This window comes from Harpia harpyja, chromosome 10, assembly GCF_026419915.1.
Source record: "Harpia harpyja isolate bHarHar1 chromosome 10, bHarHar1 primary haplotype, whole genome shotgun sequence".
In the NCBI taxonomy this organism is placed as follows: Eukaryota; Metazoa; Chordata; class Aves; order Accipitriformes; family Accipitridae; genus Harpia; species Harpia harpyja.
The window spans coordinates 30,697,004-30,723,868 of NC_068949.1; the positions used below are offsets into that span (position 1 = coordinate 30,697,004).

Sequence of the window (26,865 nt, forward strand, 5' to 3'; positions counted from 1 at the left end):
CCTTGCAAAAGGAGCCATCACTACCTGGGTCACGCGTGGGGCAGCGCGAGGTGCTGAAGGGCCCGGTGCCTGCTGCCGGGATGGAGTGGCTGCAGGGGAAACTGCACCTGTAACAATTTGGGGAAGGGGAGAGGGGCCCTGGGCAGCAGTCCCTAGGAGCACAGAGGGGTTGCACTGTTTGTGCCACAAACGCAGATCTGCCGGTGAAAGCGGTACCACCAGCACAGACACTAGCACGGGGGCACTGAAATCCCACCTGGGCATTTATATCCCCCCCGCAGAGAAGGGGGGGGTCCTACCCAGAGGGTGCCAGCCTGCTGCCCCACCTTCGTGCACTCACTCACCTTTGCCCTTCCCCAGTTACCACACCAAACAAACGTTGATATCAAAGAAACGTTTAATAAGCTGCAATAAAATACGGACCTTTAGAAAGCTCATAGGGTGAATATCGACAGTGGAGGAAGAAAAGAAAACAAGGTGGAGGGAATCATTGAGGAGTTCAGATCTGAGTCAGGGACCTTTTACCTGGAACAAGAACACAACTTCTTCCATAGGCTAGGATGAAATAAAAGACAGGAGCACAGAGTTCACAAAATGTCAACATTTAGAGAGTTGATACATACTCAAAGTTCAAATGACCCAGCTCTTATAGCTATACATATTGATTTAAAGCAACTTAATATAATTTTATTTTCTTTTTTTTTTATATACACTTTCAAAGGTTTGTCAGGTGAGGTATGTAAACATTATCTAATGGAAACCCCTCTCCACATTTCCAACCGAGAATTCACAGCAGACAGTTCATTTTCCCAACTCGCGACGCAGTACTTCCCGCTCCCCAGAGCAGCCGGGAATGCCGTCCCAAGCCACGGCTCTCCCAGGTGCAGTCACCGGCTCCCATTTCCCACCGCTGGTCTGTACAGTTCACATTGCTTAGGCTCAAACATACAGTACCGGACAGGAGGACTTTTCAGCTCAGTGTCTAAAATTCATACAGAAACAAACAGAGAAACAAAACTCTCCCAGGGAAGTAGACACAGATGAAGGAAAAACATTTGCCGTCAGGGTGGAGATAATATTTAAATGCTGAGCATCTTATAAAAGAAAAATTTACTGGGTTGTTGTTGCCTTTTTTTTCCCTTTTCTTTTTTTCTTTTTTTTTATACACACCTGTTCCAAGGGCAAAGGAAGCATGGGTCTGGCGAGGGCTCCTGCAGGGCCAGGACCCAGCAGCACTCCCCGCTCCACCCTCCAAAGTCAGGGACCCAGCACCATAAAAGTAGCAATGATCCTGCTGACGCTGCCCCACACAGACAGCCAGGCTGGGGGGAGCAGAGCCAGCAAACACTTCCAGGCAAAAAGGGATTAAAAAAAAAAAATAAGAAAAATCCAAACACACTTAGGAAAAAACCAACTGAATGACCTCAAACCCCCTAGAAGGAGAATAAAAATTGCAGCATGGCAATCAAATGAGCACACGACCTTCTGGAGCCAGCACTGGGATTGTAATGGCGACAGCAGTGCGCTCCCTTGGGTCACCCATACCTGCAGGAAGCGCAGGAGCCCCGAAGGCAGCTGCTTACTGCAGTAATTCGCTAGCAGGAGTTTGCTATCAGTAACTACCTACCCTACCCTGGCCGTTCTGGGGGGGGGTTCCTTGGGGGCGACGGCAGCCCCCACCTCCTGCATCCCTGCGGATGCCTCCTTGGGCATCCCCAGGCCAAGACCTGTCGTGTGTCCCCTCCCCCCCCCCCCATCATGCCGTGCTGGACTGAGCCCCCACTGGGAGTGGGGTTATTCCCACCGGGCCCCGAGCCCCAAGAGCCCCTGCCATTGAAGCAGACATTATTACTACAAATCTTATTGCTTGCAGTGCTCCCCGCCCCGGGGAACGGCCATCCCGGCCGGCCACGGGAGCTCACTGCCTCCCCGGGGACCGTGGCCATCGACCAGGTCTGACATCATCAAAATGAGATGAAGAGAAAGAGTTAATGCTTCAACTTTGATGTGACATAAAAAACCCAAACCAAACACCACCACCCCCCCCCCCACCCCATCCCGTCCCATCCCCCCACGCAATAGCCAGCCCTTTGGTTGCGGCACGCTGGGCGATACAGCCCCACCAACCGACACACCAGTCAGAACAAGAACCTGTGGAAAGCCCATGAAATAAATATTAAAAAAAACTATTTACAATATTAGGTCTGTGAGCATGAAGTGAGAGAAAAATGCTTTTTCCTGCCCCCAAAAAGCTTAAAAAGTAGGTTAGCATCCTGCCGCCTAGCACAACACTATCTTACATGGCACCTACACATAATATATATTCACATTTCATTTTAAAATTAGGTACTCTTACAAACAGACTTAGAAAACATTGGCTAGCAACGCAGCCCGAGGGACCGCCCGGCCTCCCGACCCACACTGCGAACGCCGGCCGGCTGCACCCCAGCTCCTCCGGCTGCCCCCCAAGCTGCCAACGTGCCCTGAATCGAAACCGCCAGCTGCCCCCCCCGCCGCCCTTCGGGGAGGGGGTGGAAGTGCTCGTGAAAGAGAGGGCTTGTCCGCGGGGAGGAGGAAGGACGGGGAACCGTGATTTCTGCTAAGCCTAGGGGTGAGCTTAATACAAACAAGAACTCCTGAGAACATCTTAGAACAGATGGATTCATTTCACAACCACCAAGCTAAAGGATGGGCCGAACGGACACTACGACACACGGAGGGGGGGACGCGCGCGATTGCGGGGACATCGTAGCCTCGTGGTTTGCTCAAAAAACCTACCGCTACAAGAAAAGCTGCAGTAGCATTCCCTGGCAGGGGGAGCCTACCCCCGCCTCGCTCCTGGGCTGTCCAGGTGTACAGCCCGAGGATGCGGACCCGAGCACGCCTTGGCTGGGGCTCAGCCCTCTTCCCTCGGCACGACCGCCGGTGGTGGGAAGGCCAGAGCCCGAGCCGGACGGCAGCACGCACTTCCCTGCGGCCCCAGGCACTGCCCATGCCTGCGGGAGGCTGGGAACTGCAGTTTTCCCAGTTGCCTTCAACTGGGAATGCAGTTGTCAGGCTGAAAGAATACAAGCTGGAGAGAGAAACTGTCCATCAGTTAGAGTAGGGCAGCAGCACATCTGTGTCCTTCTGAGATTGAGTCTCTGTTTCCCAGGGGGTTAGCAGGGGCTGGCGGAGCTTTTGGAAACACCAGCATTTCCAGAGGTGCCGTGCAAGCGGCTGGGACGCGAGCTGGGCTGCAGCTTCACTCATCCACACGCAGGCAAAAAGCGGCTCGGGCAGCCTGCCAGCCCACTCGGTCCAGCACTGCATGGCTCCCCTCACCACGGGAGGGACAGGGATGCGGAGAGCAGCGGGGACGAGTTCATCCTGCTCTCCCAGCTCACGGAGGATGATCAGCAACGTGGCAGAAAGTTTGCTGAAAGCGTCAGCACCGGCTAAACAGCTCTTTGGAGAAGGTTTGCTGCAAATGCATCTCACTGATGTGTTGGCAGTTGAACACAGAAACACCACTGCACGCAGCAAACACGAGCAAAAAGGACCTCATTAGTGATGAATATAAACACGTGCACACCTTGGATATACTGCATGCATCCCATCAGCAGAGAAACCCATTCCAGGGCTAGCATTGCTAGACAAGACCCTAACAGCTACAGATACAAGGAGCCATCCTGGGCTCAAACTGCTCTTGCTGCAGCCTTCAACCCCCCACAGGTAGATTTTGACTCTGAGCTCAGCAAAGCCAGCCCCTCCCAGAGTTTAGGTAAGGTAGATGGTTCCTGACCACGTGAAGTGTGAAGACCCACCTGGAGCTGCCGATGACAAGGTGAGAGAGGAAAAGGTAACCGTGCCAGTGAGAGAGGGGGGCTGGCAGCCAAGGGACAGCAAGAACATCAGGGGAGGTGCAGAGCTAAGAAGATGCTGCTCCTGGTACATGGACCAGGGAGCTGGGATGGAGACTAGTTTCAAGAATAGGATGAGAAAGTGGCCAGCAAGGAAAGCCAAAGTAATGGGAAGAGGTCTGTTTTGTGGGACACAGCACTTCTGCTGAAATCCAGAGCTGAAGAAGCAGAGCAGGGAGCTGCGGGGTGGCCCGGAGGAGGAGGAGGAGCGCAATGAGGCTGTGGAGCTGAGGATGGCACTGTGGTAGTGCCAGTGGGCAGCTCTGCACCATAGCAAATGGAAACACACTCCATGCCCGTGTGGAATAAGGCAATAAATTGCGTTGCTTATTTCCTTCCATTCATTAAGATTGTCTGCAGCTCCCTGCGCATCCCTTGCATTGCACAGAAGCTGCATTTATTGGAAACAGGTTGCTCCAAAGCAGGGGCCGTGCCTCAGCAGCACACCTCACCACTGCCTCGCTGCAGAACAGACAGACACAAGTAGTGCACGTCCCAAGTCATTAACAAAGAGCAACAGGTTATATATATATGGTATTACCTCTACTTATTTTTGTGTCTCTTGTGCACTGCTCTAGCTGAAACGTGGCTGTGTGGAGAGAGGAAACTGGAAAGTAAATTTGGAAGAGAGTAATACAACACGAGGACTGATTGGGAAAAATAGAAAGGAGAAAAAAATTCAAGCATCTGAGCACTGATAAAGAAAATGAAGCTATCCAGGCAATGCCACCCTGCCAGGCAGTCACCTCACATGCAGACCCTTTAATTTGCTAGCAAATTAAATTGAAATTTAATTTTCTAGCAAGTTACAGCATTCCTCCTTCCTGCCCCAAAATAAAGCACTCACAAAAGCAAGCGTGAAGTACATTAAAAGCAGGTCTTTTAGTCTGCAAGTCCTGCAGCTACTACTGGTATCAAGTGGAGAATACACACAGGAGAGGCAGAGGGGCCAAAGACGGCATCTCCTGGAGCAGTGACAGCAAGGAAAGGAGCCCAGCAAGGAGCTGGGGGTTTCCTCAGAGCAGAAAACCTTCATGCTTTTCTAGAGATGACGACCACTGCTGGCCTACCTCACCCCTGGGGCATCCTCCCCTGGGGTAACCCAAAGGATTGCACAAATCTGTAATTCAGAGAACTTGTACTAAAGCACCGATATTCCCACCTCGGGGTGGGCTGGAAAGGTCAAGCCCCAAGTGCTTGCTGCAATAACTCAGTCACAGGCAATGGCTTCACCCTACCCATCCCTCAGCAAACAAGCCTGTCCTCTGCAAAGACTACCTGCATGAGTTAAACCCACCACTCAGCGCAGCAGTTGCAGGAGGAAACACTCCTGCCAACTCCTCACAAACAGCATGATGTAGAGAAGAATCACTCCAGTTTTCCTCAAAATTGTAATTTTTAAGTAAGGGGGAGTTGTTGGGAGGAAAAGAGAGGAGGCAGAGAGCGGAGCAGCTCTGAGTAGGTTTTTTTGTGCCCAGTGGGGAGAGCCCTGCAGGGACTGCGGCACCAGGGACCAGACCCAAAAACAGTGGAGCACGGGGGTCCCTTTTGACAAGACTCCTGACCATCTCACCCCATGGGACAGCCCCATGGCTCGGCACGTCTGGCAAACCCGCTGCTCCCTGTCCCTGCAGATGCCTAAGGTGCTGCTCTGCCATCTGCCCACCTGAGCTAGGTGCCCACAAGGGACAGGCAGTACCCTCCTCACCTGGGTCCTCACCCAGGCAGCAGGCTGGGGCAATTGTATTTAAAAATGTTTCTCTTTGAAAAAACCCTCAGAATTATTTGCTTTCTCTTCATTTGCTTTCTGAAGACAAGAATAACAACTCACAGCCCAGCCCAGAATCCTCTTTTCAGCCCCATCCTGACAAAAAACGCACCCTCTACCTTTCTTCATTAAAGGGTGCAGAAGTTCAGATTTACACCTGTGAGGCACAGCCCAGCTCCTGTTAAAAGTCAGTAGGGTCTTTGCACAGATTTCGTGAGTGTTACTTTTTGTGCAGACATGCTGGATCTAACGTGGGAAAGCCAGGGCTTGCTGAACGCCTCCGGCATCCCCCAGGGAGGGACAGAGCTCCTGGCTGAAGGCGATCAGAGCCTGGGACAAGCTGCAGGCACTTTGAGTCTCAGGCCACGTTGCCTGCACACCGTCCAGCCAATGCCACCTCACTCCTTCCCGAAGCCCTGTGACTCCTACAGCATCTGCTGACAGGGCTTCGTCCCATGGAGACCTGCCTTCAGCCCAGGAAATCTCCATCCAACTAAGCTGAAACACAGCAGTATGACAGAAAACTACAGACCGAGACTGGAAATTCAAAGGGCTGGGAGGAATATGGTTGTCCTTTTAGTATATCTCTGATTTCTCCCCATGACAGGTCCTGGCCATTCCTCTCCGGAGCTGACGCTGGCAGGGACACTGCCGGGAACCTCAGCGCGCTGATCCCACCACCGCCTAAGCCAAGCTGTGCGCGCTGAACTGGGACAGGCGCCCAGGTCCTGCACCAGTGTGACACCTGCCACCTCCCACCCTTGCCATGCTGAGCCAACTGGTGCCAGTGGAGCCCCAGGGTGCAGGAAGGCAGCTGGGAGGCTGGAGCAGCCAGCAGCACCCCATCCAGAAAGCCTATCTCCACTTGCTTTGTTGAGGTTTTTATCCTAATGAGGTTCCCACTCCCAGAAGCACAGAAGATGGAGAGCAGAGCAGCCTGCATTTACGAGCAGCTAACAAATTAGAAAGCAAGAGAGAGGGAAAGACCTGAGGAGCGCTCGGTGCATGGGGCCCCGCACGGCTTTGCATGCGCAGCCCGATGCAGGTGCTTCGGGAGCGATGGTGAAGGATGGAGAAAGAGAGGTTGTGAAGGATGGGGAAAAGGGGTTTTGCTGCTGGGGAGCAGCACGAGGAGCGGAGGTAAGAGGGGTGCTCACACACATGCCTGGCCCAGAGGAAGGAGGGGAAATGCTGGGCCCGCATGCCTGCCGAGAGGAGGTTAGAAGAGGACCGTAAGTACGGATGGAGAAGCAAAAAGGAAAGACAACCTGTAAGAAAGGTACAGATCAGTCATTTAACTGCCATCAGTGCACTCCTGCCTCACACCTCTCTTGAAAAGCTTTTAAATCTTTTCTGATGGAATGTTTGACATATTTAATGCATGCAGTAAAAATTAAAGTAATAGATAACTTCATATTAATCTGTACAGGGACTGACAGGCTAGATTTAATCACTTCCTAGCTGTTCAGAGAGTTAACTTATTCTAGGATGATTCAAAGGAAAGGTAAAGGTGTTTTTTTTTTCTTTAAATCAGCCATTTCATAGTAAGAGAAAAATGTGCCGCAGCCTCGTGTGCGTCAGCGCTGGGGGAAGGGAATACCTGCAAGAGAGCCAGAGGTGTTCTGCAAGGGGCGTGTGAATCTCAAATGCCTTGTTTCCTCCTCTAAACAGGTACAATGAAAGATTTAAAGACGATTATCTGCTTTCCACCTTCAGTCCACGGGTTCGCGGATCTGGGTTCAACGCTAACTGTGGAAAGCAATTCCCATTGCAGCAGAACCCTCTATAGCCTCTGCCCCCAGGGCAGGCATCTCTTGAATGAGTGGCCTGCACCAGAGCCTTGCTCTGAGCAGGGACAAGGAGCTAAGCAAGGGCCGGCAAGTGACTGTTAAAGGTTGGGCAACCCCAGAGCCCACACGGTGCCCTCTCAGGCATCGCTGCTTTCTGCACAGGAGGAGGCTTGCATCGGGATTCACGCAAACAGACTTTGTGCAGCGACGCCAAGTGAAGCCGTGGAGATGCAATGGCTGAGGAGGGCCCTTTCCCCGAGCACAAACCGCAGCAGTCCCTTCTCAGCCATCGAGCATCCCTACCCAGCAGAGCCAGCACAGCCACATGCTCTGTGCACTTCTAACAGGTTTTTTCTCAGAGGTGCTAGGCACCGTGACCCTGCTCTGCCCCTGCAGACTCCCAGCGGGCTTTTAAATGTGCTGCAGAGGCTTGCAGAGGAGCCCTGCAAAGGCGTCGTGCAGGACAGGGCAGAGGCTTGGCTGCTTTCAGACTACACAGCACCAGACACAAGCAAGAACAAACCAACCGCAACTTGCTAGTAAAAGGATGAAATGCAAATTACGGTAAAAAATAAACTTAAGTCAGTCCCTTCTCTCAATCCTATTCCAACCGCAAATCCTGGCTTAAGAGGGTGCTAGGCAAGACGTGTACAAGAGCACAGGGTGAGGGCCAGTGTTCCCCTTTTGCAGAGCACCAACATCAGAAGAAGCTTGAGCCCATAAGAAGGGAGAGATTCAACCTTCAGCAAAGCGCTGTGGAAACTGCTTTGCTGTCAGAGACCACAGAAATCACCACGAGCGCAGCAAAATGGGAGAAGGAGGTCTGTCCAAAAGCAGGGCACAGCAGGACCGATTCATCCCTGAAGCCAGCAAGAAATAAAGACGGGTACAGCCCAGCACGCCCGCCTGGCAGCAGTGGATGCGGCAGCTTGGTACCCGCAGCATCTCCTCCGCCGCCTCCACCTGAGCGGGACCTCCCCACCCCATGGGCTGTGCAATGGGGGAGTGAGGCAGCCATCAGCAGTACACACACCAGTAGCTAATTAATACTTTTATGCAGGTAACAGTATGGGACACCAGCAGCTGCTACTAACGAACCGACAAAGGACAGATTTCGCCTTTCGCTCCCTCACTGATGGGAAATGGTTTTGGTTTTGCTTTAAATGCCACTAAGAAGACAGACAGAAGGAGGACTCTGAAGGAAAGGGAAATGTTTGCGTGCACCCAAAGGCTGCCGAAAGCTACTTCATGTGCACGAAGGTGGTTTTCTTTCTGCTACAGTACAAGTGCTTGTGCCTCAAGTATAAAACGCAAGCCTCCAAATCACACAGACGAGCTTCTTATTTTTATTTTTAAAGTGATAAATAAGGCACTGTACTTTTAACTAAAACTGCCTGGTTCCAAGTTTAATAAAACCCAAGGAACATTCAAACTGCAGAAACTTCCTTCTGAACAGCAGAGCCAGACAGGCCGACCTCTTCTCTGTCCGAGACACATCTGCCGATGCCTAAAATCATGGGCATTATCCTTTAACTGCGGATTTTTAAAGGCTTGCTACAGCTTATAAAAGCAGCTTTAGTTAATGCATGGTAAAGGGTTACTACTATACATCAGTTTTGTACATGGCTACCGGTTCTTTGCTATTTCGGGTCCAGTCGCGAGCGTTTGCTGTGCGAACAGTCCACTTTTGCCCTCAGCTTCCTCTTGCCCTGTGACCCGCTGCTCTCCTGCATCTTCCTCATGGACCTCGTCAGGGTCTTCCCTCCGCTGGGCTTCTTGTTGGCCATCTTCTGTGACCTTGTGGAGGACTCCCCCAGGGGCTTCTGCTTTGGGGACTTGGCCAGCTCCTCGTGGCCAGGAGGCAGCACGGCCCGTCTGCTTGTGTTCTCCTTGCCCTTCCGCATGGGGAGCCGCACCTTCTCCAGCTGCCTTTTTGGGACTCTCTTCTCTTTCAAAGACATTTTTCTAGCCAGCTTATTGCTCCTCTCCATGGCAGCCTGCTTTCGGGTGGCGGGAGCTTTTGTGCTGACCTCCGAATGCTTTATTTTACTGGCCTTCTTGGCAGGCAGCTTGTCCTTGGTGGAGGAGCTGGACCGCTCCTGGGTGCTCCCGCTCTCCTTCAGCGTCCTCTTCTTCCTGCTGAGCTGGAGGTCGGCTTTGGGCGAGAGGTCCTCCTGGGACCTGCTCTTCCCCTTCCGCCCCTTCCCCGTCCCATCCACTGATGGAGATTTAGCGGGAAAGGCATCTGCTTTGATCTGCAAGGCCAACTTTGGAGACATCAGCGGGTTGATGCACACGCTTTTCCGGCTCTGCCTGCTCTCCAGGGATGGGTGGTCCCCTGGGCCATCACTCTTCTTCTCCACCTTCACCATGCGGTGCTGGGCTCGCAGCTTGCCCCGCAGGTTGGAGTACTTGCGCAGGATCCGGGTGCTGGCCTGCGTGGGCAAGCTAGGGGCAGGCTGGATGGTTTTGTCTTCGCTCAGGTCCTCTGTGCCAATGTCGGTGGGAGACGTCTGGCTGGGAGCGGTGGCTTCTTCAGCCTCTGCTTTATCAGCATTCTCCCGAATTTTGGCCCAAAGCTTTTGGTTCTTCAGGTTATTCCGAGCCGGGGTAGTGGCAGCAAACTTCTTGAGATGTTTTTTCAAACGTTCTGCTTGCAGTGAACTGGGGTAGAGACTGGAGGAGGAATATTTCTGCATGGGGACTTTGATGGGGGGGATCTCCCCTGGGAGACGGGTGTTGAGTTTCTTCACGATCACAAGAGACCTGGTTTCGGTTGTCTCCAGAAACCACTGGCAGATGTCGGACAGCTTAAAGGCCTTCATAAACAGCATCTGGACAGGAGAAAGCTTCTGCACTTCCAGCGAGCCTCTACTTTTCCGTGTCCTTTTCTTACTTTTCCAAATCTCCTTCAGTTTGTCGGCTTTGTTCTTTACCTTGGGGGTTGGCTGCACCTCCTTCTCCAGCTGAATCCAGCCCTTCTGAACTTTCATGTACTGGGTGTTGAACTCGGCAATGAGCTCCTGGTTTTCCTCTTCAGCACACCACTCCATGAACTTTGGTTTGCTGTCAGCTGTGTCTATGTCCTCCAACGCTAAGGAGCTGTCATTCCCTGAACTGCTTTCATCCCTCGGTTTGGGGATCGCTTGCACAGACTCCTTCCCTGGCGTGCTCTTTTTTGTGGTGTCTACAGGTGCAGGTGCATGTCTTAAGTTATAAAACTGCAGGGCGACCTTTTTATGTTTCACAGCCTTTGCTGGAAGATGCTTGCTTCCACCTCTGCTGCTGGGACATGGAGGTGAATTGGCCACCGGCTCGTAGTTCTCCAGCTTGCCCATGTCCATGGCACTGTCAGAGCCCTCCTCATCCTTTGCGCTGGCATCGCCTGGTTTCACATCCACTTGCTTGGCATCATTTGTAGGCACACTGCTCTCCAGAGGGAGGGGAATACTTCTCTTCTCAGAATCAGCCTGGATGCTGATTTCCAGCATCTCACCCGGTTGACTTTGGCTGCCATTAGCAGGGGGGTCGTCTTTAGAGGAATTTTCTACCTCTGACGCAGTCTCTTTCGCTAAGATGTTTTTATAGGTTTGTCTGGTAATGACACCATTCTCCTCACCTGGCCGCTGCTCAGCGATGCTCTCTGGAGCCTGGTCAGTGCCCGGCCCCTCGCTGGTTTTGAGCAGCACATTGGGGAAGCAGTCGTTTGGGAAGTGCAGGGATGCTGCCCCATCCAGGTGCACTTCTCTCTTGAACCGCTTAGCGCCAGGACTCTTGGAGAGTTTGACCTGAAGGCAAGGAAGCTGCACAGAGCTGGAAGAACCAGTGTCCTCAGCACTGCCCTCAGTGGGTGACTGGGATTGCTGGCTTCGGAGACGCCGGTCTGATGCCACAAGCACTCTCCTGCCTTTTTTTCGCTTCTTATCTAGACTGTCTTTGGAAGAGACAGAGTCTTTCCCTGCAGTGTCTGAGCCATCAGGTTCAGGCAGCATTTCCCCTTCAGCGGGCTCTTTTTCACCTGCTGGGCTGTTATTCTGCACTGCCTCCCCTTCCGAGATTTCGGGGAGGGCTGTGCTGGCTAGCACAGCCTCCTCTTGTTCGAGGGAGCCGTCACCCACCATACTTGATAATTCGGCTTCTGGTTCAGCATCGATGTTTTTGTTCACATCCATGCACTGCAAGGTGGCAGGGGGCTCCAGGGGGCTCTCCCCATCCACGTTGGCAGGGGGTTCATCAGGAGCCTGGTGGCCTGGAGAGCATGGGGAGGGCTCTGCCGGACACAGCCCACAGGGCTCTGTGTCTCCCATGCCTGGAAGCTGGGCAGGATCCCTGGCACCATCATGGGCCAGGGGTGCTGTGTCTGCAGCAGCGGAGGGCTGCAAGGGGGACTTTGGCTCCGGGCTGGCTGGGAGGTCCGGATCAGTTTGTATGCCAGAGCCTGGACAACCTTCCTCTCCTCCGGGTGCTTCTGAGATGGGAAGGGCAGCAAAATCAGCAGCCTGCCCACCACCACCGCTGTCCCCAGAGGAGCCCAGGCTGCTGCCAGCCTCCCAGGGGATGGTGCCTCCTGCTCTCGTCCCCCCTCCTTCGGCGGGAGGGGAGCCAGGGGGTGGCGAGCTGGCCAAGCTGTCCTCTTTCTGGGGGCTGGGTGGAGCAGAGAGGGAGAAGAAGGGCACAGCCATGGTGGCTTCCCTTGACCGCAGTGCCCGGGTATCCCGGGGCTGCACAGAGCCCGGCTCAGCTCTTTCTTTTGTTTCACGGCTGGTTGGTGCCCCTTTAGCCAGGAGCCTCAGGGAAACCCTCTTCTCGCCTTCCCGTCCTGCCCCTGCAGACCCCCCCACCGAGAGCACCAGGGGTGGCTTAGCGCTTACAAGGGTCTCTGTTCGCAGTGCCGGGCTGCTCCCCCTCTCCTCCGTCCAGGAGCTCTTAACCAGCGTGCGGACAGTCGGGAGCTCGCAGCACTCCCCGTTGAAGTAGTACCCCCGCGTGCTCTTCCTCGCCGTCTTGCGGGACGACACCGACCGCTGGCTCTCGAAATGGCACTCGGTGATGGGCTGGCTGATGTAGACCACGTCGCACTGGTTGTCATAGTCGTTGATCCTCAGCCCCGATGCCTTCTTGCTCTTCCGAGTGGATCTGAGGGAGGCTGCCTTGGCGCGGGGGTGCCCGCCGGGGGTCCGGTGGGCGGCTGGCGCAGCGCCGGCGGGCAGCCAGCCCTCTTTGGACTTGTCGAGCGGGCCCTTGTCGGCCAGGTGCAGGTGGCAGCCTGCCTTGCCCTTGGCCACGGCGTGCAGGTGGTTTTCTTGCTTTGGTCTCGCATCTTGTTCTTTTGCGTCTAAGTCCTGGTGCAAAGATGCTTTCGAGCTGCATTGCAAAGTGTTCTCTTTGTCGGCTCTGCGAGGGGGGGTCACCGCAAAGCCAGGATCCCAGGACTCTTCCGGCAGAGCTCTGAAAGAGCTCTTTTGGGACCCCAGACAGCTGTCTAAGCTGTCCTCGCTGCCGTTCACATTTGCCACTTTGACCGAGATATAACCTTCCACAAGAGTCTTACCTGCTAGCTGCTCTTTATTGTCCTCACACTTTCTGACACCGGCTTCTTGCTCGTGTCCAGCAGCTTGCTGCCCTTCCAGGCTCTTCACGGCATGATGGAAATTCAAAGAGGAAGAGTTCAACGTGCTGAGGTATCCTTGGGTGGAGTTATCCTTTGGACTAGCAGAACGAAGCCTGGTGACGGGGAGCTCGAAGTCCCTTCTCAAAGCAGGACTGGAGCTCTCTGCTCTGTCCAGAGACTTCAGCTCTGCCGGCTGCTTCGGGGCTTGTCCCGTAACATGCAGGGGGACATCAGACCCCGACTGTCCCAGGTCTGAGGAAGAAGGGGGCTTTGATTCAGTACAAGTACCACCCTTATCATGATTTTCAGTGCTTCGCTGGCTACAACCAGAGCCACAAGTAGAGGCCTCCATGCTCTTGGATTCAGACAACTGCTGGCCTTCAGAGTCTGGTTGTACTTCAGTGTATATGTCGTTTAGCACACGAATGAATTGCTTCTGGTGATGTGTACACAGTCTGACCATAAACTTTTCCAGTGGAGACTTCGGCTGATTGTTAGAGTCTATTGCTATTGTCTCTGCTGCATCCTCACTAGAGAGACAAAGAGAGAAGCAATCAGTAACATGTCCCAGGGAATAAAAGTTTATGCTGCAAAACTGGAATAACACTTCTCCTCCCACTCAGGCATATTGCTTGCCCGACCTCCAGGTGAGATCAAGCATCCTGTTGTTACAGGACTGACAGGTATCCCTTCAGTCCCCAGCGTGCACACTTACGTATGCATACTGCTGGCAGGACACGGACTGTACTTTTGTTTGTCTCCCACTGCCAGAGCACCCATAATTACACTTCAGCCTAGGGCATCCTGGTGTGTAGGCACCATGTGACATGTTCAAAGCAAACCTAAATTTCCCAGTGAGAATCACATTTAGTATCTGCACGGTGCCCAGTGTAGAAGGCCCAGCACTTCTGGGACCCACCAGGATGACTGCACACGTCTCCATGCTCGATCTGCACAGCCAGGCTGGGTGGGAGCAGAGCAGCATCCCAGCTGGGCAGCCAGATGCCAGAAATCTTGAACTACTATAAGTCTTCGACTTCTGCTTACACTTCAGTGGCAGAAGATGGGTCTAGGGCAAACTGAGCAGATCTAAGCCTCCTCCGTAATCAGTGCAGAAATTTTGGCGGGCTCCCAGCCTGCATGACGTGCAGGCAGCAATGCACCCTTGTGTGGTGCAGTGCCTTGCCATTTGCACTGACCTTTGATTTACTGCCATTTAAGAAAGTGGCTCTGCAGCTGATGGGTGACTGTCAACGTGCAGTGGTCACTCAGAACGGTCTGCTTCTACAGCACAGGATCACTGCCACTAGCTAGCTCTCAAACCGAGATGATTATGATTTACCTGCTTGGCAGAGGCAATTAATTAGGACTTATTGGTGGAGAGGTTAAGGGATAATTACTCAGTGTTTGCATGAACTCATCAGGAGTGCCATGCCAGGTGCTGTTATCGAGACCGTATCTGTTCCCAGTGGCAGCACAGGCGATTCCTACCCAGTCCTCGCCACACCGAGGGGGCTACGTGCCTTGGCACCCATGCTGCCTGGCACAGAATCTTTGCCAGCAACGCCTGGTTGCTTTGCAGTAACAGTTGCACTTTGCACCTCCTGGCCTTGTACCGGAGGACTGAAAGTCGTTCCCCCCCCTCAGCCTTGCTCTCCCCCCCAGCATTGGATGCCAACCTCACTTGCTCAGCTGGGTTGAGGAGGGCAACACTTATTGCAGGGTTCAGAGCCAGGGTTGGGAAAAGAAAAGAAGCTTTATCCGGAGTGGGTTTTCCCTCCCCACGCTGCCAGGCGCAGGGCTAGACAGGCAGACAGGGAGGAAGAGCCCCAGCTCAGAGGAGCTGTCGGCAGAGAGGAGGAGGGAAAGCCAGGGACCAGAGCCGGCCGTGCTCGGTGGCAGCCGGCATGCCGGAGCCGGCACCGGGCAGCCCTCACCTGCTGCTTACTTACTGCTTGCTGGCCGCTTTCTTTGAACTGACAAGCGCCAGGGAGGCACCTCCAGCAACCTGCTTCCCCCCGGCTCGTGAGGTCTGCCCCTGTACTCGGCAAAGGGCAGGGAAAGGCGCCCGGGGGCCGCTTCGGACCCCACGCTGGCCAGGTGGCACCCGGTCTCCTCTTCACCCAGAAATGCTCGGCTGCAGCCAAGACTGCCATGAGCATCTGCTAGCCAGCCCTTTGCTTTCCAGTTTGCCCAAATTTTTAAGCATAATGAGGCTGAGCCTCTCAATCATGGCCACTCAGTTTCCTTAAAGGCTTCTTGGGCAGCGTTTTCCCAAAACTACCCAGAAAGGCTGAGCGAGCTCGGCTTGCCAAATGTGCTCCGGCACCTCCAGAACATACTCCCGGGGTTAGCGATAAACAACGTACCTCGAGACTGCTTTACTACACCCGGGCAAGAAAAACGCCCTTCAGCAACCGTCTCAACTGGTTCTACCTGGTGCTGTGATGACTTTCAATTTGCAATGCCTGGGATTAGTTTAAATAAAAATGCTCAGGTACAACCTGGCCCCTCTCCAGATCCCTGCATGGGAAGGGTTATGTCAGCCAGGATCTCTTACACAGCCCAGCTCCTCCCCTTGCCCTGCTGAATAACAAAGGAGATAAAAAACCTCCCCCCACCCCGCAAGAGGAGGGCTTGGAGCAGGGGGCTTTGCGAAGAGGCAGAGCTCAGCACAACTTTTTTTCCACCTTTGCAAAGAGGGCGGTTGCTTTCCTCTTGCCTGCACACAAGCCCAGCTCCTAAGAGCGGCAGCCATCTTCCCCCAGCAAGACCGAATTATAACGGCGGCAGCAGAGGTGAGGCCCTGCCCCGGCCCACCCTGCCGCCACGCTCCTCGGGCAGCCTCGGGAAGCGGTTACGGTGGCAAAACAGCCAACTCCCTCCTTGCCAGGGCACCTTCGGGTGCTACACGCAAATGGCTGCAAAAGAAGAGCCCATGGCGTAGGCGAAGCGGTTGCCCGGGTGGGCAGCAAAGAAGAAAAGGCGAGCTACAGGCTGGGTGATGCCTGGTGAGGGAGGAGGTTGTGGGTCTGCGTACAGAGTCCCTAATTTGGGAGAAGGGACCAAAGTGGCCGGGCACAATCCTTCCTCGCCTTGCAGTAGCGATGCCGAATGCAGCTGGTCACAGTTCAAGCCTGCTTTGCACGGGTGAGTGGGGCTGGAAAAGACCCGTGTCCTGCTTGTATGGCAGAGGGGACCTGGGCTCCCTGGTCCTAAAGGCTCCAGGGTGGCATTTCTGCCTTGCCTTCAACTAGTTTCTTCCTCTGAAGTGTGACTGAGGCCATGGTGCCTATTTTCACCTTACTTGCCCCACTGTACTCCAAGGAGTCAATATGAGATACACACAGCTTGTCAAGCTGTAAATTTAAAAAACAGAGATAAATATTTTTCCTGCTTGATAAAGGAAATAAATCCATTCAGCCTTGATGCCCTTTGTCCTTAGGAAACTCATCTCACACTCAGCGACACAGTTCAGCTGCTTCTGCAGGCGCGTTGCATTCAGGGTCCTCTGCTTTCACGTCACTTTGGCTCAAAGATAGGCTGCAACTTCTCGCCTTGAGCTCATCTGCTCCTTCCCCAGCCCATCCCTGTTTGGGTACTGCAGGCAGTATCCCCTTTTTCTCAGTTTCAAAGGAGAACCTTGAGGCAGAGTTCTGTCCGTCACCTGCAGCCGGGCTCTGAACACGGCTGGATCCCACCTCGGTCCTTCTTCTCCCTGTCCCCCCAGGGTGCTGAGAGGCAGCCTGTGCCTCTTCATCCCCAGATCTCCCAGAAACAGCTCTGTGCTCCCTGGCACCCAGTAAACTCTGCGCCTTGGTAGCTGCCGAGCATTTCCCACCATTCCTGTCTGTTCTAGCTATTATTACTAAATAAAACTTGCCCATGGCCATTCTCTTGCCTGGCGGCCGATGGATACAGGATTGCCTGCATCCTCTCTACTTAAGGCAGTTTTGGAGAAGAGCTTGTTTCATGCTCAGGTGTAATAGAAGAGTTTATTTCAAGTGCCCCACAGCTTCAGGCAGGGTTGCTTACGGATTGTGTAAACTGTTGCAGAGAAACTATTTATTTACGTGGCTTATCAGTGAGGAGAGGAGAGGTGAGCTGATTGCAGAGCTGAAGTGCCTTCCCGGGGGAAGGTGCCGGCCACTAACAGGCTCCTCATCCCTGCCGGCAAAGGCGCAGCAGGAGCTGAAGACTGACTGGCGAACGCAGAGGATGGGAATTGGGAACGTGGTTTTAAACAGGAGGAAAAATTGTTCTCGAGAGGCAGCCACCCCTGTCTCTGAAGAGCCTGCCTTTCGGGAGGGACAGGTCAGCCCGGCAGAAGCTGCTGGGCTCAGCAGACAAGTGAGGGAGCCTGGGGCTGCCCATACCGTCTGCAGCCTCTCCCCGGTGCCCACGCTCACCCCTTCCCACAGGGCTTGGCCTGAGGCTCTCTTAAGTTTGGGTGTGTATGAGGAACGTGTCATCTCTCTCAAGGGCTGGAGAAGCCACAAGCCTACTGCAGCTCCGTGGCTGGGGAGAGGTGGCTTACTGGGGACCCTCTATGCCTGTAGCCAAGCTGCAAGCGCAGTCACAAACCCGTACCGGGTACCCAGAAGGATTTCACTGCAATGGCAGAGACAACCCACCTGCCTGTGAGCATTCCTGCAGAGCCTGGGAGATGGCAGCTCTGCCCTTTCTGGCCGCCAGCCTGGAAAGCTGCCTCCACAAGGCTGCGGCTGCTGGAGGCTCCTCTGCTCCTGCGCCCCAGCGCCCCGCTGCACGTGTCGCCCCGTGCCGGCACTGGACAGCTGGGTGTCCCAAGCAAATCTTATCACCTGAGCCCCTCCCTGCCTCTTGGCCCTTCTAGCTTTCCCAGGGCAGCCCTGTTCCCTCCTCCTTCCCTGCCTGCCGCAGAAGGTGTCAGAGGCATCAAGGGGCAGGAGCTGTCAGAGACACAAACGGAGCTGTTGCTACGCAACCCTGGCGGTGCAGCAATTAACGCTGGGGAAAACGTGCTGTGCTCTGAAGCTATTTGCATAGCTGCGTGCTGCAATACATTTGTTTGCATTGTGCCTCTACTGCTTAGTGGAGTTTGAAGTCAGCCCTCCTCCAGCTCTTGCTGGGGGGGACACACGGGGCTTCCAACAAAGGCCACACAGTTGGGGGTGATGGGGCTGGGGGAAGGCAGTGGTTTGTGTGTCCATAACACCTATAGATTGCACAGGTATAGGATGTACAGTATGGTGGGGAAAGGACAAGTTATCTGGATTTCATCCTGTGCAACCCGAGGAGTCTTGCCCATCTTGCGGAGCTGGCTCCGGCTGTGCCCCTGACCCACTGGTGGGGTTGCCGCATCTCCCCTTTTCCGGGTGCACCGAGATGACACTGAGCTTGTTCTGCTTGTGAACGCCAGAAACAGAGCTTTACAGGCAGCCCAGCCTGCCTGTGATTCAAGAGTGTGTTTTGGTGGGGAGCAAGGGGGAGAAGAAAGAGAGGGAGAAAGAAATCAACTGGTTCATACCAACCTACCTGGGACGCCGGTCTCCGAAAACCTGCTGATTGCCAACTGCAATCTTCTGGTTTGCCCACCCCAAGTTTCTCACTATTGAACATGAAGCCTGTGCCCTTTTTGGGTTTCTTTTTTTAGCCCTTGAACATCAGTTTGATTGATTATAAGTTTACAGGTATGTTTTGTACCTCAGAGGCACAAGAAGCAGCAGCAGAACAAAAGTTCAAGGCTAAGTGTTTCTGTTCCTTTCAGACCACTCTAAGCGCCAGGATTATAGCTCTCTAAAAGAAACAAAACATAGCTATAAACTTATAAAATCCAATTTAGTATTTTTACGGGGATGACATCTCCCTTCCCTCTCCTGCTGTCACACAGCTGACTGTGCCAGTTGGTGGAACACTGCCTTGCACCCCCCAGAACCAGAGGTACCACTGGAGTACCCCACCAAGCCGAAGGGTGCCTTGGAAACCTGGCTAAAAGGAGAGATTTGAGAAATGTGGATGACTAAGAGGAAAGTCTAACTTGCAAGCAATGCTCTCCATCAGCTGAACTCAAAGCACTGACCGTGCCCACTTTGACCCCAAGACTGGAGGCAGCGTGTCTCGCGGCTCTCGGGTGGCACCTCCAGCCCTGATGGTTTCAGCCACTTCATTTATTTTTCGGAGCGAGTGGAAATGCCATTTTGAGGGATTGCAAAGGAGGAGCAGCCTCTAAAAGGAGCTCATTCACCACTGGCAGTCAGGTGAGCTGACCCCAGTCCCAGGGGTATAGTGAATCCTGCATGCTAAATATGCACTTGAAAGCGTCTGTGGCTGTGGGTTGCCAAAGATGGGCTTGCTTTCCCCCGTGCCAGAGGGGCTGCAGTCCAAGCCACACAAGGGTCTTGCCCAGCGGAAGGGGGAAATGAGTTCTCTGCCAGCCCCGGTTTGGCTTGCTGGAGCGGCTGTGTGAAAGCAAACGCCAGTGGGGAAAGGCACTGGACCAAGGCTGGAGGTGGCACCGTGTCTTTCAGTGGCAGCCCACACCAATGTCACCGCAGTGGACAGGGAGCCACGGCTACTGCCAGCTCTCTGCCTGAAATTACTATTCCAGGGCGGCAAAAGGCAACCCACGTTCCATCTTCCCTGCTCCATCTGACACGCGGTATCGTGCTCAAACCCATCTTCACTCATAGCTGCAGCAAAGACCTTGTGCTTTGAGAGGTGGAGGTGAGGGGACACGTTTCCTTCTGCTGGCACTGCTCTGGGATGTGGCAATCCCTTGCAGGGGATGGGCAAAACAGCCATGTAAGCCACTGCAGCCAGATTTTCTGGAGCTCATCTCTCAAAGCCCCAATTAAAGGCTGACACTGGATGTGCCAGTTTAAATGCCTGTATTTCAATCCTCAGAAATATGCCTGGCACCTAACACACCCCACACAGATGAATGAGTCCCTTCACACCTCTGTGGGTGCTACAGTAATTCTCTCTTGCTGCACTGAAAAAAAACAGAAAAGCAGCACAGAAAGAGCTGAGGCTCCACGAAACAGCTAGGAAGGAGAAAAAGCATTTTTCTTCTCTAAATTAAAAGCTGAAGTTGTGCAAAGCACAGCCAAAATAACTATGGAAATATTGCTGCTGGGTTCTCAAGGCCCCTGAATTTACGCCGTCCTTGGTGACGCACGTGGGGATGGATTGAGCTTGCATTTCAACTGAAAAGCAGGAAGAAACAAGTTATAGATGGGTTTTGTTTGGTTGGGGTTTTTGTCAGCTGCATGTATTCGTCAAAGTATCCAGGTTGTACAATAAGCCAACTGACTGGATGAACAACAGACATCCATTACAGATTCAGACTTTTAACCCTTCAGAGTAGTGTCTTTTATTTATTTTTAAAGTAGTTAAACATTAAAAATCACCTTCTCCCCACCTGTAGCCAAATAAAAATCAAACCAAAGTTGATTTTACATTAAAAAAAACAACAGCAATCTCAAATAAGTTTATCTTTTTTATATTCCTGTCATAGCTTCCTCCACTCCCACTTTCCCCAAGTAACTAACCCAATCGTATTCTATAGTAGTTTATCATCACTAGTGATACTTCTAATACAATATTTAATGACTAATTAAAAATCTTACCACTGAGCTATTGCTTTAAAACCAAGGGAAATTTATCATGTTGGAAACATTATTCTACATACTAGCTTTCAAAGCCTTTCCAGAATTGTCCTTGCTAATTTTTCTAATTATCAAGGACATCTGGGATCTTCTCTTTAAGGGAAAAAAAAAAAAAATTACCATGAGTGTTTCTCTCTGAGGCAGTACTCAGCATCTTCCCTGAGCTAGGTGCTCCAAAAGAATAGATAGCACCAGAAGACCAGAATAGATAGAAAAACAGACAGCACCAGAAGATAGATAACAAAAGCGTGCAGGGCAAAAAAAAAAGTTCTTACAATGATTTTCACAGCTTTGCACATGTTTTAAAAAAAGCAGCACCCACTTAAGGCAAAGGAGAACGAACCACGGGGACCAGTCCTATGGAGCAGGGAGGGATGCCCTGAGTATCTTTAACAGTCCTGTGTATGAGCTGGGAACGCTTGCTGGCTCTGGACCCAAGGTGAGGCAGGTGTACGGCCTCTCCCCTGCTCCCGAGCCCGTCGCCGTCAGCTCCCTGTCTGTCCCGCAGTAACCTGGGGACAAAGCTTTCCCTACCCAGCCCTCCTGCATGCACGTGCAGGTCAGCGGGAGCCACTGCAACCGCAGAGGTTCAACAGGCAAACCCCCCACCGAAGGTGCACTCGTCTGCAGTAAATGAAGGCTTGTGAGCAGGATATGCTGCGCTGTGATAAATCCCACCTTCCCTTCCTACACTGCGCCTATACTGCAAGGCTGCACCTGTGGGGTGGAAGAAAACCCAAATGCATCAGATGCCCTCTCTGCAGACGTCGCTGGTCCCAGCTCCAACAGGCACATCGCCATGCACAGCCACTGCCTACTTCTAGAAGTCTTCAAGGATTTCAAAGTCTGCAAATATCCAGGATATTTTTTTTTTCACCAACACGGATATGAAAAACCAAATGCAGCAACTAGGCAGAGTGCTCACTAGAGCTAAATACACCCAGCACAACCCAGTCACCAAAGCTTGGGAGGGGCCAGTGGAAGACATTTGGAGAGCAGAGGGTATCTTGGGTGTAATTAACAGGTGTTGGGGGATATGACCCCATTTCAGATAACCTGGAGATTCAGATAATTGGGCCTCAGATAATCGAGGCCATGCTGTTAATAGAAACAGTATCACAACTCCTAACGCAGCGTTCCCAATGTGCCGATGCTGCACCTCCTCACACAAAAATGCCTAGTGAAATTCGAATTAGCGGTTTGATACGTGTCCATGTTCTCTGTCAACTGCCAGGCTGAGCAGCAAACCCTGTTTCTGATGCACCACTTTGGCTGGCTGCTTGGGAAATAGGTTAAGGCAGAGAGAGTGGATTGCAGCCCCGGATGCCTGGGGACGAGGCTGTCTCAGAGCTGATGGGCTAGGTAAGCTCTATTTTGAAAGTGGGTTAATTTAACTGCCATTCAACTACCATTAAATGATGTAGGTTAATTTTATAGTCAGATAACTATTAAGAAACCAAAACATAAGGCAGGAAATGTCTCTATGCATGCCAGTAGGGAGAGGTTTCCTCTGCGCTAATGCACACCCCTCCCCTTCAGCTCAAACGTCTCATCCTTCCATTTCTGCACATCCCTCACATCATCTCCTTTTTTTTTTTTTTTAACCCTAGTCATTACATACCATTGTCCTTTCTCCCCCTCTTAAGAGAGTCTATTCTCCTCTCAAAACAGTCACCTTGGTATCCCAGCCCGCAATTATTTTTCTCCTTCATTTATATCGTCACACATGTCAATGCTAAAAGAAGACTAACAAATAAACCTTGTTTGACCGCAGCAAATGTCCACTAAAAAAGGTCCCATTTCCCCCATGCATCTGATATTTATCCAGCTATATGGCAAACTGAGGCAGGGAACTACACCTTGCTTCGCATGTAACATGCCATTACCACTAATACACCCAGTTCTCTTTAGCGTTATTTACTGTATTTAAACCATCCTCGAATTTTGGCAGTTTACCCTTTATAATTGGATGCCACCATTAAAATGTACTTTATCTCTGCGTGATTTTCCTTCACACAGCATAATGATAGGTATTGTTTGTTTCTTTATGCTGGGGACAAAACCCATCAATTGCTGGTTTGCCATAAAGAGAAAAATAAAAGGAAAAAATTTATGAACAACAGCTTTTGCCTGCAAAGGAACAGATCCCTTGGAAAAAGCCGAAGTGACTCATCACTCCTCACGCACAGTGAGGAAGGAGCAAGCACCAGAGCCAGGCAGATCCCCCCCGAGATGCCTTCACAGATTGCCTCCCTCTGACTTCTCCACCTCCCTGGTCCCACTGCTCCCACCAGCAAGAAAATCAGTCCCTAACCTTCGCAGAGGAAACTAAAGCAATGATGGCCCATTAGCACATGCTGCCCATCAAGCACTCACGGATCTCCTCTACCGCAGAGGTTTTTTATCGTATTAACAGTAAGTGCACTACGCAAACCCTGAAAGCTCAGAGAAATGAACTCAAGCTTAACCACGTGGTGGTAGCGAGACCACGGCACTAAGGGGATGTTGGCATTTTCACTGTGCTTTATATGACCAGAGAAATACAGAATGTGACCATCCTCAGAAATCGCAGCAAAACCACCTCTGAAAAATCCTCCTCGCAGTGACTCACACATTCAGACGGTGATGCCAGAGCCCAAACCACGTATGCCATGGGGATTTTTGACCCACAAAAGGCTGAGTGACAGATTCCCTGCTGTCCTGCTGAGGCCTCGCTACTCCTATTAATCTTGTGAGGAAAGTCTTTTTTTTCACTCAGGAGCTATAAAAGAACAGATCAAACAGCCAAAACCCAAACCTCACCAACCTGCTCTTTGCCAGCACTAAGCAACTACCTTTGTCCCTTTGTGCTAGGTTACATTGATTTTAATTTTGTTACTAATTATTATTCCTAATTTAATAATAAGATCATTAAAGGAGCTGCAAGGCATATTTCTTTTAAATCCAGAGTTATGTTATTTTCGCTTATATCAATTAGGAATCCAGTCTACATTCAAACAGAAGTAAAGGCACCAACATAAGGACAGGTGTAGGCAAGAAGGCTAGAATTAAAGAGCGGTCGAGCAGTCCCCCTTACCATACACACTTGTGTCTGTCTATTAGAGAAAAGCCAACACAGGTCCTGAAACAGGAGCAAATATCTACTTTTTTTTACGCATCAACAGAAAAGTTCACTGAATTACAGCTAGGCAGACCTCTAGTGAGCAGTGAGGTTAGGTAGCTGTCACCATGGTCCAACAAGAACTTTATCAGCGAACACACTTCAGGCACCCAGTAAGCTGGCTTAACTTTCACATCCCGTGCTGATGTTTGATGGTTAGAAATCAGAAGAAAACTTGTATTTCCATACAAACAGAGTACATTTGTTATGGTAGTTTCTTATGCAAAGACAGAATCCTACAGTGCCTTTTTTTACAGCTTCTTTTCAAAGTCAAATAGTTTGTTTTAAACCACTGCTAACACCTCACACGCAGCTTTAAAGGCCTGAAAGGTATCTGAGGAAGACACCACGTATGACCACAGCACATCTGAAAACATGAAAAAAACTATACCACCACCTTCACCTAAAAGGGGAACATGGTGGAAACTAGTAGATTCTCCAAGCAACCACCTGAGGCTTAGACTGCAGCAGGGGTCCCAGCACAGGTATCAGCTGTGTGTATGAAAACCCCTTCACGTGTGCGGGGAAGCTGTTTGGCTTCCCCAAGTGTCAGTTTTTCCCCTGCAGAGTCTGAGTAAATCTCAACGATTAGTGTCAGAGCCTTCCTCTAAAGCTCAGTGAGAAGAAAAACACAGTCAAAGGCTCAGCCTTAAGAAAGGTAACCATAAAAGCCCCCTTCAAAGTGAGGAATGTCATTCTGAAACAAGTTAAGCAAGTCCTACACTTTATTAGCTGGGCAGGAGGGATCTGGGACACGTGATGAAGGGATCTAGGTGCACGCCAGCAAAAAACCCCAAACCTTAGCAGGTGTAACAAAACTGCCTATTTAGCACCATAATTTTTACAGACTGTTTGCTGAGAACCCTGTACACACAAACCACTCCTCCTGTCAGCACGAGGCTGGCTGATCCGCACCCGGAGGCAGGAGTCCAGCAAAGGTAGGCACGCAAGCTGTGATTGAGCTAGCCCAGGTAACAGCGGGAAGGGAGATAAGGCAGGAGCCTCCGCATGGGCTGGGAGAATCCTGTCACTAGATCCACCGCGGGCTCTCGCACCAGCTGCAGCTGAAGCCTCTGCCCTGTCCTTCACGGCATTCCTGTGGGCGCTCGGAAGGTTACAGCCCCAGACTCTGGTCGGTCCCTTGGGGAGATGCAGCTATATTTCCATACAGGCAGTCAGTCTTTGCATTTTCAGGCAGCAGTGCTTATATTTCTATGCTGAAATATACCTTAAGCACTTCTAATTTTAGCTGAGCTTTTAAACAATTCCTGGAGATTTGAGCTGTAGCCATCTCGTTAAAAAAATGTGCCTTTTAGTCAAATGTGTACAGAATAGACCTCCTGCAGAGCTGCGTGACACCTGCATAGGAGGAGGAGGCAAGAGAATATTTTAGGTTCTCTTTCAAATGCGACCTGTAAGTTTTGATACGTTGAGTGACCTGTAAAAATAAGATGCAAACATTTTGTGCTCCCTCTTCATGATACTAAAAGAGAGCTTTTAAAGGTTGTGTTGTCTGGGGTTTTCAGAGTGGTGGGCAAGAAGGAACTTAATTAATTCATAATTCACAAGTGTGAAGTCATTCAGATTTCTTCTGAATTTCCTACTAGACAACTGAGAACATCTTGGATTTTAAGTCACAGAGTGTGCATCAAATGTACCAGATCAGGGGAAACAGTACTCCCACAAATGGTGTTATGTGGGATCCTTCCAGCATTGTAATGTCTATTAAAGTATCTTGAGAATAACTATATTAAAAAATACTAATTTTTATTTTAATCTCTCTGCCATCTTCATTGTATCAAACTCCATATTCCTGGATTTGCCCCTAACGCTTCAAGCTCTGTTTTTGAAACTGCTTTTGGTCTGTACCTCTGCTCCTCTGTCCATGAATCACATTCCTAAATAGGTCCATGAACCTGCTACTCACTTCCAGTTAAAACCATAGTTCAGCAAGTACCCATGGCTGGGCATCTGCCAGAGCCCAGTTTGCAGATTAAGAAATAGTGATTTGCTGAAGCATCTTCCTCAATCGGGATTTAAATCCTCCCCCTCCCCACAGACCCACTTTGTCATGCCTCTAGGAAATTAGAGAGCTCAGCACGCTCCGGCAGAAAGCCACCGGTGATCCGCCTTACTGAGGACGCCAGAGCAAGCTTTGCACTGCTGCTGTTTGAGCAGCCATGACATGAGGGCTCGGTTTTGGTTGCACAAGATGAAATTGTGATGCTTGGGAATTTCCTTAATTAAATCAGCTTCACTTGCAAAACTTAACTTGATTTCCAACACAAGAGTGCTTCAGATCCTTCATGCTGAGGTCAGGGAGTTGCTACTTTCAGGTCTAGCATTAATCCCAGCACTTGCAGGTAGTGACCTGAATGAAGCCTTCTGCTTTTCCCTTCACAGAAGCACACATTTTCACAAAGGAGCATCAGCAGAGCCCCTCATTTCATATCTGCTAGAGTAGAAAGTGACCCAGGTGTATGTGGGGGTACAGTCCACTGCTACTCCATGAAGGATCTGTTAATTCAGACGGTGACCAGATACGCTCCTGCAGGTTCAGCAGAGCCAGCTACCTCTTCCAAAAACAAATGGAGCAGCTCAAAACCCATCTTGAATCAAAACGAGCTGAGGTAAATTAGCAGAAGACTTTTTAAGCTGCCTAAAAGGGCTAATTAGGTTTCTTTTCTACTTCTATGACAACGGCATGGATGCTTCTTTCTGGGTCTGGGTGCAACATCTTTGGCAGTCTTGTCATGATACGTATTTGTATTACAGAAAACGGGTTTAAAAGAAGAATTCGAGACTGTGTTCCTTTAAGTCTGAACAAATTCAGCTTAACAGTGCGAGACCATCAGCAAGTCCTCCAGGAAAACCAGAAAAACTTTGTATTTCTGATAATCGCAGGACTAAAAGTGTCAATTAAAAATGTTCTGGGAAAAGCTTGCAGAGTGTAATACATCCTAAAGAATAGCAGATGGGAATATG

General features: G+C 51.3%; 1 protein-coding gene across 8 annotated transcripts in view; it reads right to left on the bottom strand.

The window, feature by feature from the left end:
- Positions 1-379: 379 nt before the first annotated feature.
- Positions 380-26,865, bottom strand: part of LCOR (ligand dependent nuclear receptor corepressor) — a 91,013-nt gene continuing 64,527 nt past the window's right edge. For all 8 annotated transcript variants that reach the window (XM_052799081.1, XM_052799086.1, XM_052799085.1 and 5 more), the window contains one exon: positions 380-13,601. In XM_052799081.1, the coding sequence (XP_052655041.1) occupies positions 9,101-13,601 (4,501 nt within the window). In that variant the 3' untranslated portion in view covers positions 380-9,100. The remainder of the gene's footprint in view (positions 13,602-26,865) is intronic.